Source organism: Ochlerotatus camptorhynchus, unplaced genomic scaffold (genome assembly GCF_037179485.1).
Source record: "Ochlerotatus camptorhynchus isolate MF236.1 unplaced genomic scaffold, CSIRO-AGI_Acam_v1.1 ptg000330l, whole genome shotgun sequence".
In the NCBI taxonomy this organism is placed as follows: Eukaryota; Metazoa; Arthropoda; class Insecta; order Diptera; family Culicidae; genus Ochlerotatus; species Ochlerotatus camptorhynchus.
Genome location: NW_027040818.1, coordinates 11733021 through 11745776, shown reverse-complemented (window position 1 = coordinate 11745776; position 12756 = coordinate 11733021). Strand labels below are relative to the sequence as shown.

The following is a 12756-nucleotide window of genomic DNA, read 5'->3' as shown; positions in this document are numbered from 1 at the left end:
CTGAACGAAGAATCGTTGAAGGAATAGGTGACCAGTTTGACAGCGGTTGTAGTTATGGTAAAGAACGATAGATTGTACTAGGCGAAAGCTAGGAAGTCGCGTGCATGAACAGGAAGCTGGATGTGCTTTCGTTCGATCACAAACCGAACAATGCCACACGGATACAAATCTCTCTATACTTCTTGGTCAATTTATATAGTTGATTATTAATAATACTCAGCCAACTAATACCCAGAAGCCATGCGAGAAAGTTAATGAAGATCATGTGGCAAATAAACTGTATTCAAATCTCGATACACGTTTGTTCCCGTACTCGTAAATGGCAGTTGTCGATACTTTAGGCTGTGTTATTTAAATTATAATCTAATAGCTACGAAAAGTGTGCCAATTAATGTGCCCTAACTGTGCCGAATGTAGTTTCGGCACATTGTGCTGAGTGGCTAACCCCTTGGTAGAAGGTCAGGAAACTTTCCGACACATTTTATAGAAGTTCTGCTAACTTTGTAGAAGCTTAGTGAACTTCATAGACCTTCAGGAAATGTTGTAGAACTTAAGCAAGTTCGTATACATTATGATAGCGATGATATTTGGCACTGTGTCTTCTCCTTCGATGGCACAGTTCATCAAGAGGAAAAGTACCCTGGCATTGAACGAGCTGTGCTGGAGGCACCACGATTACGGAGGATTCAAACTGGTGAAATTTGCATCGAACTCTGAAGTTCTTCTGGATTCGCTTGACCCTTCTTTGGTAGCCGAGAAGAAAGGAAGTGACACTCGTGTACTCGGTATCAGGTGGGATCTTGTTTCAGATGAATTTGTGTTCCCGCTGGATTTTCCAAAACTGGATGGCACGGTGCCTACCAAACGGCAGCTACTGAAGTTTATGATGAGCAACTTCGATCCATTGTGTTTACTCAGTCCGATTACGATACACCTGAAGATTATGTTCCAAGACCTGTGGCGGTTGCAATCCGGATGGGACGACGAAATTCCTGATAGCCTGGTCCCGAAATGCATGGAGTGGTTGAACGAAACTGCTAAGCTGGAAGAAATACGTGTTGCGAGGTGCTACTTCCCGGAGGTATCGTCCTTTGCCGATGCTGAGCTGCAGGCTTTCTGCGACGCAAGTGTGATTTACATGGTTCATCGTCGAAACGGCAAGTCACACGTTGCATTGGTGTATGCCAAGGCAAGAGTTGCTCCACTGAAATCATCGACGGTACCACGACTTGAACTTGAAGGGTGTGTTCTTGCAAGTCAAATGATGAAGGTAGTTCAAGACGAATTAAAAATAGAAGTTAATATGCAGTACTTCTGGACCGATTCCAAAATCTGCTTGAGTTGGTTGAAGACGAGTAAGAACCTCACGGTGTATGTTGGTTCTCGTGTCATGAAAATTAAGGAGAATGGTCATGGAGTTCCATCGCAGCTGAACGTAGCTGATTTGGCTACGAAGTCCTCCAAGTTTGGTTGTATGCAGGAATGGTTGAAAGATGCTGACTTTCTGTATCGGGATAATGTCCATTGGCCGAACAATGAACCGCTAGAGATGTCCTCTTCTGAGTTGGTAAATTTCCATACCGAAGTGATTGCTGATGTTTTCGTGGATCCAATGTGCTGTACCTTGGTTGAAGTTGAGTTGGTTGACCTTCCCGATATTGAGAGGTTCTCTGATTTCAATCGCTTGATTAGATCTACTGCGTACTACCTGAAAATGCGAAAGATTTTAGCACTGCCAAAGTGTGAAAAGCCTAGATGTTTGACAATCTCCGTGAACGACATGGATGAAGCTAAGAGTGCTTGGTACAGTCGGAAGTTTTCTGTGAAGATTTGCGCCGTCTGAATCAGACCGTATTCGTGAAAAGCAATAGTCGTTTGAATTCATAGTCGCCGTTTCTGGATAAAGGAATCATCCGTAAGCGAGGTCGTATGCAGGATGATGGAAAGTCGTTCAAAGTGAACAATCCTGTGATTCTTCCTGACAACCACCAGTTCTAGATAGAGCTGGAATTAGGGCGTAACAACCTTTGTAAACAATGACTTCTATCGATGATTTCTAGGAACTCAAGGCACGCCCACGCAAACCAACATAACCGTCAGATAGGGGAAGTCTTCCTCTACCAGATGGTATTGTTGATTTGCGTTGGCGAGCCTCAACTTTCTAGAAATCATCGAAAGAAGTCATTGTTTACAAAAGCTGTTACGCCCTAATTCCAGCTCTATCTAGAGTTTTCAACTCTACTGATTCGTATGTACCGTATCGCCAACGCACATCAAGGAATGTTAACAATATGTTCCGGATGACCTCCTGGACCCTGAACCGATAACACCAAACAATTGGCTTGGCTTGGTCGAAACAATTCAATCCAGTTCGACCATAACTTTGATGAACGAGATCTTAACTGTCGTGCTGCCTACAAGCATTCTTAGATCAACGCGGATCGTTTCTGGCGCAGGTGGATAGCCTCGTTCCGTCCGGAGTTGATCAGAAGCCGCAAGTGACCTGGAATTACCACGGTTATCACGTCGGGGATCTAGTGATGATAGTGGACCAATCGCTACACCGAGGAAGCTGGCCGAAAGGAGTTGTAGAGAAAATCTACCAAGGGCCGGATGGAAAGGTGAGAACAGTTGCAGTGCGGACATCAAAGTCGACCTGCAAAAGACCTGTAAGCAAGGTTGTGCTGCTACAAGCCATCAGCTCGGTTCCTGGCCCGGAGAATGTTGCTAACACTGCCAGGCTGAACTTTTCTACTCGGGTATCGCAGTCGTCGCGCGTAACCATAGCAACAAAATAATCATCGTAGCAAGCGGGTGTGAAAAAAGAGAGTGAAAAACTACAAGGGACAGCCCTATGGGGTTGTACGCAATGGTGACGTAGAACTACGTGGTCTTATATAATAAATCTTATTTGTTAACTGCAGCAGGAGCTTGTGTTCTGTGTAGGAATAGCGATTTGAGTGGGGTTCTCTCTGTTTATACTTTTTCGTATGACGCGCTTGACATAGATGACCCACAGCAACTCACGAAGAGCTACTGATTCCGATCAATAGCGGTGCGGCTTCTTCTTCTTTCTTTGGATGCTCATGTGGGCTGCAGCTTGCTGCTCCTAGACAGCCTTTCGTTGTGTACTGGATAACACCATCACTCACCACGCGGTGATTGAATGCACACCGTTTGGTGAGACCGGATGGAATTCAACTTTGAAATCTGTGTTAGGGAAATCGCTTTTCGCATGCAATCGGTGATAATTTAATTATCAAAGCAACAGTTGCACATTCGTGCAATTTTCAATAGCGACATTTTGAAGAATGATAAAGTCTTAAATTTACCAGATGCGTAGCAATAGATCTGATCGATTGGTGATGAAATTATTGAAATTGGTCTAGGGGCAGCTGAGTTATTAGCGTTCAAAATCTTTCATAATTTTGTTACATGTTCAATTTTCGGTTTTCACAAAGTGTACCCCCATATAGAAACCACAGACGTAGCCCTACGTCAAAAAGTTAGATGATTTGTCTCCAAGTTTGTAAAATAGTTAATCTCGTTGAAATTATTGTGCCAAAAAGTGGTCAGTTCGTGTCGTCTTTTGCTGATAAATAAATTGAAATTCCTTCCCCAACAAATAGCCTGGACATAAACTTCTGCAGACAGGTGAGTCAACGACCAGGACGATTGCTACAGATTGGATTGGATTTCATTATTTTGGAGGAATTTTGAGAACTTTGCTCTTCAATCGAGGTTGAATTGGAATTGGAGAAGTCAGTTCTATTGGCGAACAACTATTTCCAGGGTGGCCACTGAATGTTAGAAATTAAATTCCCGGTTTTTTCCCTGGTGCCCAACATGTTTGAAAAAAGGAATACATGCATGATTGATTTCAGCAACTATTTTAAAAGCAGAAAACTTGGAGAAACCCCGTATATAGAGAAACACATTTAATTTTCAGAAATTATTCATATTCTTAAGTTTCAATAACTAGCATAATTTAGATAATTTTCTGAAGTTCAAAATTTGGAATGTTCTTAAATGTCTAAGAATTCGGAAATTTATCTAAGTTGCACGTAAATTATTCGAAGGCCACAAGACCGAATCGTTGTAAATGTTGATCTCTTAATTGATCAATGAGAAATTCTGCAAGAAAATATGGATAGTAATCCCAAAGGAATCTAATTTTTAATACAGTTCAAACATTAATATGTATAAAATCATATTTTCTAAGAACTCTGAGTAGTCGGGAATTCTATGGAGAATTTCATGAGAATTTGTAGAAAATTCTAAGAGCTACTTCTTAAGAGCATTTTGCGAAGCCTTTCATGGAAATTTTGAGGAAAACTTGTGTGGAATTCTGTGGTGAAATTCAAGGAAATTTTAGGATAATAATTTTCAAAATTCTTAGTGGTGGTCCAAGATATTTCAGGAACATTCCGAGCATTTTGTAAAGAATAGAATGAAGATAATATAAAGTAAATTCTCGCAAGAGGGATCTCTTAAAGTTTTCTACATAGAGTTTTGATTTTTTTGGAGACAATGTACAAGGAATACCGGTCAGAAACACAAGATTATTGAGTGAAAACTGAAAGTTAAAGTAATTCTGAAGGCATTTTGAAATGGTCTCAAGGAAATCTATATCTCAAGATATAATTTACTTAAGACTGTTTCATACAAGCGTTCATTTCGACCTCCTCAATGAGGACCCTGGTCTTAAAAAATTGTCCGAGATTATGAGGCTAGAAAATCTTAAGAGAAATAATTAAAATTCCGGACAAATTATTTACAAAAATGCTATGTTAAAGCTCTCCCGGTTATCTCGGTTCAGTATCCACCTTGTGTTCCGATTTGCTCTCGAAGTAACGAGAGAATGACATGTCAGCGACTTCTTTCTGCTTCGAAAAAGTTACTCTGAGTTCTCTACGTGGTTGCTGCCACTAATATGTGCCTGGAAATGCTGGAAAAATCATCAAATCCCAAACAAAGACATCAATTTCAGATATCAAAATTCTGACGCTTTCTGTCTGTCTTGCGCAAGTTGTGCAAGTAATCATTCCGAATACAAATACTAAAATCAACATTTTTAGACATGGTTGATGTGCATCATTTCCAATGCGATTATACAAAATCTAATTTACTGTGAGTTATGAAAAGCCAGCCACATGAAACAACCATTTCAACCGATATTCCGAACCGTAAAATCCCTTTGGAAAACCGCTCAATTGTCCACCGGGATTGACATCGTCCAAAGGCGACAACAACCACGGCGACTCAGACGCGCCCATCGACGCAGACCGGCTCGCCAGTAGAACCGGAGAAGAGGATCAAGTGCATTGATCTCGGCAGTCACTTTCAATAAAACCGCGATCGACCACCACCACCGCCAGCAAAACCGCAACGAAAATCGTTCGAACCTCGTCTGGACGTGGCTGCCGGCCAAAACCGTATTAATATATGCAAGAGTGACGGACTGATCGTCCTACAGCTTGGCCAGCCATCGTCCACGGTCTGGGGTTCGGTCGGGGTTGTTCGCAAGAACGCAAAACCAAAACACCGACGGCAGTTTGGTTCGTTTCTTTTTGTTTATGCTGCGCCCGGTCAAGAATTTTTGCGTGATCCGGGATTGTTAGTTCAGCCTGTCCCGGCGCGGAACAACCGTCCACCGTCTCGATAAGCGGTCTGGACGATGGGGGGGGGATGGAAGGAGAGCAAAAATGTTCTGCAAATTTTTGCCTGACACTCGATTCGCTTGTTTTTCGGTCGGTCGAAATTTCGGTTATTTTTCCTACAGGTAATTAAATTGTTCATGATCCGTGTTTTGGGGAATTCCGTAGAATCCTGAGAGCACGTACCTGTACACTATTGCCACCGCTGTAGCCGTAGACGTTCTGGTACAGAACTAGAGTCATGTAGATCAGGAAGGTGCCGGCCGCCATTGCTTGCAGGGTCCGTTTGTATCGAAGGGACAGCGAGAAGACCTGGCTCATCTTCTTCCTAAGGCACCTCATAGAAGCTGCTTCGTGCTGCCCGTCCTCCGCAGGGACAGTAGCATTTTGACGTGCAGCAACGAGGAGCGGGACAACCTGGACGGACGCCAGACTGCGAACTGTTTGTCCTTTAATCCCGCTTTGTTACGTGTGTCGTTAATCCAAGCGTTCTCCGGCTGTCACAATTCTTCTCATTCCATCAATCACCACCGAAAACCGACTCTTACACAATGATCATTACTTAATCAACAGAAAACCACAATCTGGTACCATCACAACACAACCCCCTGCTCTTCCATTTGACAACAATCAAAAACACAAACACCGAAGCTCTCTCTCTCTCTTTCGAGTACGAATCACCACTTTATTCCATTAAGATAAATGAACCCTCTTCGATCCGCGCCCGTATGACGACGATAACGATTGAGACATTCCACGCCGAAAAACACCACCAATAATCCCCTTTTGAACGTTCGGCAGTTGTTGTCGCTTCACGGTTCACGTCACACCATCATCATCCTCCTTCTCCGGTAAATGCGTTCGATGTGGGTAAATAAACCACGGCGTCCCGGCGCGATGCTCTGACTGTAAACAAACCACTTCGCGATCACTGAAGTGTCAAACTCCCGTGCACAATAGTCACCCACTCACGATCGCTGCTATTGTTGATCACTCACAGTTATTGCGAAAATATCGTCCCCACTTTTTCACGTTTTCAAAAGTTTGCCTCTAAGCCACTCGCGCACGCGATCGTCGAGAAAATTTCCGGTGGGAAGAACAATCGGAAGCGAAAACTCACGAAACGCAGAAACACCTTCCGAAGGCAAACGACAAGCAGAGACTGATCGTTTGCTTTTCATGGTTTCGTGTCGGCGTGGAGTGAGCCGTGGTAGGTATTCTCTCTCCCGCCCGTGGTTCTCTCTTTCTCCGGATTTTTATCACACGGCAGAACACTATAGAGCGAGTGTGTGGTTCTTTTGAATCAAACAAAAAAACAACATTCAAACTGGATCAACCGGTGTGTGGTGTGTGCAGTGCGACGAAAGATAAACACCGTGCGACGAGAGGAGAGAATAGGACTCGCTCTCACCATGGACCACGATCGGTTGTTATCGTTTTGAGCACGGTTGAGCTGAGCGGAGGGTGGACGTTTTTGAAAAACTGCTGCGTTGTTATAGGGGAGAACAGTCCACAATGCACCCCCTGGGTGAAAATGGTCACGAGCGGTTTTTCGTTTCTTTCCCATTTATGCGATTTGCTAGTTCTAGTTTACTAGAACTGTACTAAAAAGTAGTCAGTAGAATGTAAACAGGGCGTTAGCATCTAGCAGCATGAGATTTCAGGAGCAACTGAAATTCGTGCTAGTTGAGCTAGTGAACTAGCAGAAGTGTAAACAACCCATTAGTACTAGTTATGGCATGGTATTTTATGTGCCAGAATGCTAGCCCTAATACAATTTAAATGATTGTTTAGCTTAACGACGTGTTCAGGGTATCATACAAACCATTTATGGTATTATTTTTTTTTACTATGGATTTCAAATCTCAGTGAATATTTAAAAAGGTCCTATCTGCTTTGATCGATTCTCTTCATCGACTTCAACTTTTGATAACCAAAGTCAACGAAATGCTTAGAGCAACCGCACCAATGCGTTGCTAAAGCTATTTTAGCCACCTCCACCATAACGCCGTAACCGCACTGGGGGTTGCTATTCATGTGCGGGAAATAACAATCCGTCACTCGGTGAACAGCGGATTGACAAATATAGCAGCACGATAGCAACCGGCCCAAGCGTGGCTATCTATGAAATTATTGTTTTGTTTTTCATTTGAACAATGTGATATATTAATGAATTTGGATCTGGGACAAAAATGTGGACCCAAGGGACAGCAAAGCATCCTCTGGAAGACCCGGAACATCCATAAATGGTGGCCATGGAACGGTCCTTCGAAAGATCCGGAACATCCGTAAAGGGCGCCAATTCATAGAAACGATCCTAGAGCTTTACTTAGATCACTTATTTTGATGCTAAATTAATGAATTTGGATCTGAAACCAGCATGCGAACTCTGCTGGCCACAACCCGGTGTGTAGGGAGGTCTGGACCATGCGTAAAAGTGACCAATTAATAAAAAAAAAAGATTCAAGAGCTTCACGATTCTGAAGCTACATGTATGAATTAGGATCTAGGACTAGCATATGTAATCAGGTAGCGGTGTGGTTCTCTGGAAGATTTTGAACATCCACAAAAGTAGACAATTCGCGTAAAAATCCTAGTTTTACTTCCGTAAGGTTTTGAATCTTTCGTGAAGTTCATTAAATCTTCTATTGTTCCGGAAATTTTAATCATATTTATCAAATTTCGTGAAGACCTCGCATTGTTTCTGAAGTATCGCAAAATTCATGAAATTCTTGAAATATCCCATAATTCCTTTGAGTTCCTTGAAATATCTTGCAATTTTCCTTAAATAAATGATACTGATATGAAGATCTCCAATCATCTACGAAGTTCCGAGAACTTCCCAAAATATAATGAAACTACCAAAAAATCTATATACTTCTCTGAAGGTTGTCGTGACCTGACCGAGGTTTCCAGCCTCGGTCGATTGCCTCAACAAGAACGCAATGTAAACACGACCGTTCGCTCATAGAATGGTCAAATAACTAACTCGAGACTGTCAAGCATCCCAGGCTCAAGCTTCGCTTGGTTTATATGTGCATGCATGTGAGTATGTTTTTTTAAACAAATTTATTGCAACACGCTAAGCATAAACTTACTCATATTTAAACAAGAACTACCCACACTTATTATTATTATTTCTTGCTCAACTCTATCTACCACATTCTTCCCCTCCTGTACTCTTAATGGAATAGACGAGTTCAATAGTTAAGTTGATTGTTTTTGCAGCCTCATCATTTCATCCGTCAATCAAGGTTGCAAAGACTCATTTCAGCTAAAACAATGTTTTTCTAAATTATGAAATAATTAGATGACATGATCAAATTTTGAATTGGTAGGATACAAGAAGAGGTTGCAAAGAATGTGTTTGACATATTAAACCTGTTTATTTCACTTCATGAGAGTCACAATCAGCGATTTTTCACAAACTCACTCACTCACTCACTCACTCACTCAGCGATCAGCAAATCGCTGATTGTGACTCATAGAAAGCAAAATTTACAGGTTTTATGTTTCCAACGCATACTTTGTAACCTCTTCTTGTAAGTTACAAGTAAAACATGCCATCATACCATCTTTTGGTTTTATTATTCCGAAAAACATTATTTTAGCTGAAATGAGTCTTTGCAACCTTGCCGTCAATGTCATCCAATTCTTATACTTCTGTATACTTCTACATGAAAAATATCACTTTGGGTAGTAAAGTCTATGTTTTCATCTTAAATCTATATGTGAATCAAAATGTCATCTGAGAATCCATTATTCGATCGAAGTCCTAATTATTTCCAAAATTTCCACTGAGAATTCCATTATCCCTGAATAACTAACTTTTTTAAAAGTCAGAACTTTAATTATTCAGATCGATAATCTAATTTGCTTTATCTAATATACATTTTTATTAAGAATGTCATCGTAAGCAGTCGAAACATATCCAATTACAACTAAATTTATGTTCAATACTCAAATTCGTCTGATTACGCTCCATTTGAAAATCGTATTGAGTAGCAAATTTTTTCGGCGTACCAGCTTCATAAACGCGCAAAGAAAAGCCATAGCTTCCATTATTAAGTATATCATCCAATTCTTATACTTCTAAAATTTCACTCTTGACAGTCTATTCCATGCTTATCTAAGTATATCAGACTCAATATCCAAGCCTCAAAGTCGTCTAAAAATCCTACATTCGAATGTCCTAATTCTTAGTTCTCATTAACTAGCCAGTTTTTTTTGTGAGCTTGCCAAGCTCTTAAAAACGCAATGTAAAGCCAGAACTTTAATGATTTAGAAAGATTATTAAACTCTCAAATACTTAACTCTAGGCAGTCAAGTCAATGCTTACTGAAGTACATATGAATCTATAGAACACAGTATAAAAAACCCAAAGTTCGATTATTCAGAAAGATGATTTAACGAAATACAAGTCATTTCAAGTCTTCTACTCAAAATTCACTCTAGACGAGCTGGTAAATGTAAATTGTCACTGCAAAGATGTTACTACTAGTGTTACTACTTAAATGTATCAGGGGGAAAATATTCCGACATTTTCCTTGTAACATTTTCAAGGAAAGCTCTTGACACACACGTCAATGTTAATCAAAGTACATCTGAATCAATATTCAATCGTCTTATTTTGAATGTTAGTCATTCTAAATTCGCATAGATTGACTAATATTATTTATCAAGCTCATTCAAACACACAATAAAAGTCAGAACTTCAATTATTCATGAAGATTATTTCCATCTCATTTAAAATCCAATACTTAAGGTAGTCTGTAAATTGTCCATTTAATCAACGAAAGATCAAATTTTTTTCTCTTACTATAGCAATGTTCCAACCCACTCAGGGGTTGGATTTTGTTAGAACAAACTAGGGTCTAGGGTCAACTAAAAGACATGGTAATCCCGAGACTAATCCACACAAGTACGCAATATGCGAGGCAATATGTTATCAAACCACCTTTCATTAGCGCAACATTCTACTCTATTTTAAAAATATCTGTACCGTACTCTAAGTTATCCAATTGAGCAATCACGCGCTTGCTACATTTTTCAACTTTCATTAATTCTCAGACTTCTCATTTTGAATACCGTCCCTGTTTGGATGATTTAATCCGAGGATTATACCAGTTGAAGCTCACCACCATTTATGTTGCACACGAAGAGCATTGATAGTAGTTTTTAATATAAAGTTTCTATCAGTCAATGTTAGTCAAAAAATCGATTCAAAACACAAGAACGCTCAATGCTACTGAAAATCAACCGTAAAAAACGATTAAAAAATGGGATCGCTCAATTATGCTCAGGGTTCTGCCATCGCAGCCGAGACTCGTTTGTCAATTTTCTTCCGCTCATCTCCGAACGAAATTCACATTATTTGCCAAACCTTTTTGTAAGTTAGCTTTCTTTCTCTCTCCCTCTCTTTCTCTCGGCCAACTCCACTGCCTTTTCCATCAGGGAGTCTACCGGAGATGCTTTCCTCCACCGCCCTTCCATCGGGGAGTTTATTATTTTACTATTTTTAGTCTTTTAGTCTCCCGGCCTACTCCACTGCCCATTTCTGTCAGGGAGCCTACCGTAGACACCTTCCTCCTCCGAACCTTCCGTCGGGGAGTTTGTTGTGATTTTTTTTCATCTTCCTGCCTACTCCACTGCTCTTTTCCGTTCCTACAGGAGACACTCCTTCGTCAGGGAGTATGCTTTGCTTTTTTTTTTCGTCTCCCGGCCTACTCCACTGCCCAATTCCGTCAGGGAGCCTACCGGAGAAGTTTTCCTCCAACGTCTTTCAGTTGGGAGTTGGTTTTTTTTTCTCTCGTCTCCCGGCCTACCCTGCTGTCATTATCACTAGCGAGTTTACCGGGGACGTTTACTCCTCCACCAACCTTGCGTGGAGGAGTCTGATTTTCTTTTATTGCCCTATACTTACTAAAATCACTAAGGTAACTATAACCAAGGTTGCAAAGACTCATTTCAGCTAAAATAATGTTTTTCGGAATAATAAAACCAAAAGATGGTATGATGGCATGTTTTACTTGTAACTTACAAGAAGAGGTTACAAAGTATGCGTTGGAAACATAAAACCTGTAAATTTTGCTTTCTATGAGTCACAATCAGCGATTTGCTGATCGCTGAGTGAGTGAGTGAGTGAGTGAGTGAGTTTGTGAAAAATCGCTGATTGTGACTCTCATGAAGTGAAATAAACAGGTTTAATATGTCAAACACATTCTTTGCAACCTCTTCTTGTATCCTACCAATTCCAAATTTGATCATGTCATCTAATTATTTCATAATTTAGAAAAACATTGTTTTAGCTGAAATGAGTCTTTGCAACCTTGACTATAACACTACTTTTATACACCTAATACTTAAACAATTAAACTACCAACTGCGCCATTGTCGTGACCTGACCGAGGTTTCCAGCCTCGGTCGATTGCCTCAACAAGAACGCAATGTAAACACGACCGTTCGCTCATAGAATGGTCAAATAACTAACTCGAGACTGTCAAGCATCCCAGGCTCAAGCTTCGCTTGGTTTATATGTGCATGCATGTGAGTATGTTTTTTTAAACAAATTTATTGCAACACGCTAAGCATAAACTTACTCATATTTAAACAAGAACTACCCACACTTATTATTATTATTTCTTGCTCAACTCTATCTACCACACAGGTCTCTAGACTTTCATGAAGATTCCTGAACATTTTAAAAGATCTCGCGATTTTCTTGAACATAATCTGATCGTTGCTAAAGTTCCTGCATTTTTTTTGCAGTTCTTTAAACTGCATTGAAAACCATGGAACCAACAATCAATACGAAACTAACGATTTTAAATTGGCTCACCACTTTAGTAGCCTATTGTTCCCAAGCAAACGATTAACGTACCCTATTCTAGTTGAAATTCTATTACTACACTATGTTTGTTTTGATTCGCTATGAAAGTTTGACAGATAACATCAGGGGTGTGTGGATTCATGCAGAACATGCAGGGGTGAGTGAAATAGCTTGGGACTGCTTGGGACCGTTGTTCTGGTACTGAGTGAGCCAAAAATAATAATGATTTTCTTCGGGACCCAGTGGTCTTAGAGTTACCTCTATGATGGA

General features: G+C 40.6%; 1 protein-coding gene across 1 annotated transcript in view; it reads right to left on the bottom strand.

Moving 5' to 3' along the window:
- The window catches only part of fng (Fringe glycosyltransferase), a 380064-nt gene extending 373270 nt beyond the window's left edge, over nucleotides 1-6794 (bottom strand). The window contains exon 1 of the mRNA XM_065230528.1: nucleotides 5844-6794. Within this exon, the coding sequence (XP_065086600.1) occupies nucleotides 5844-5999 (156 nt within the window). The 5' untranslated portion in view covers nucleotides 6000-6794. The remainder of the gene's footprint in view (nucleotides 1-5843) is intronic.
- Nucleotides 6795-12756: the final 5962 nt, after the last annotated feature.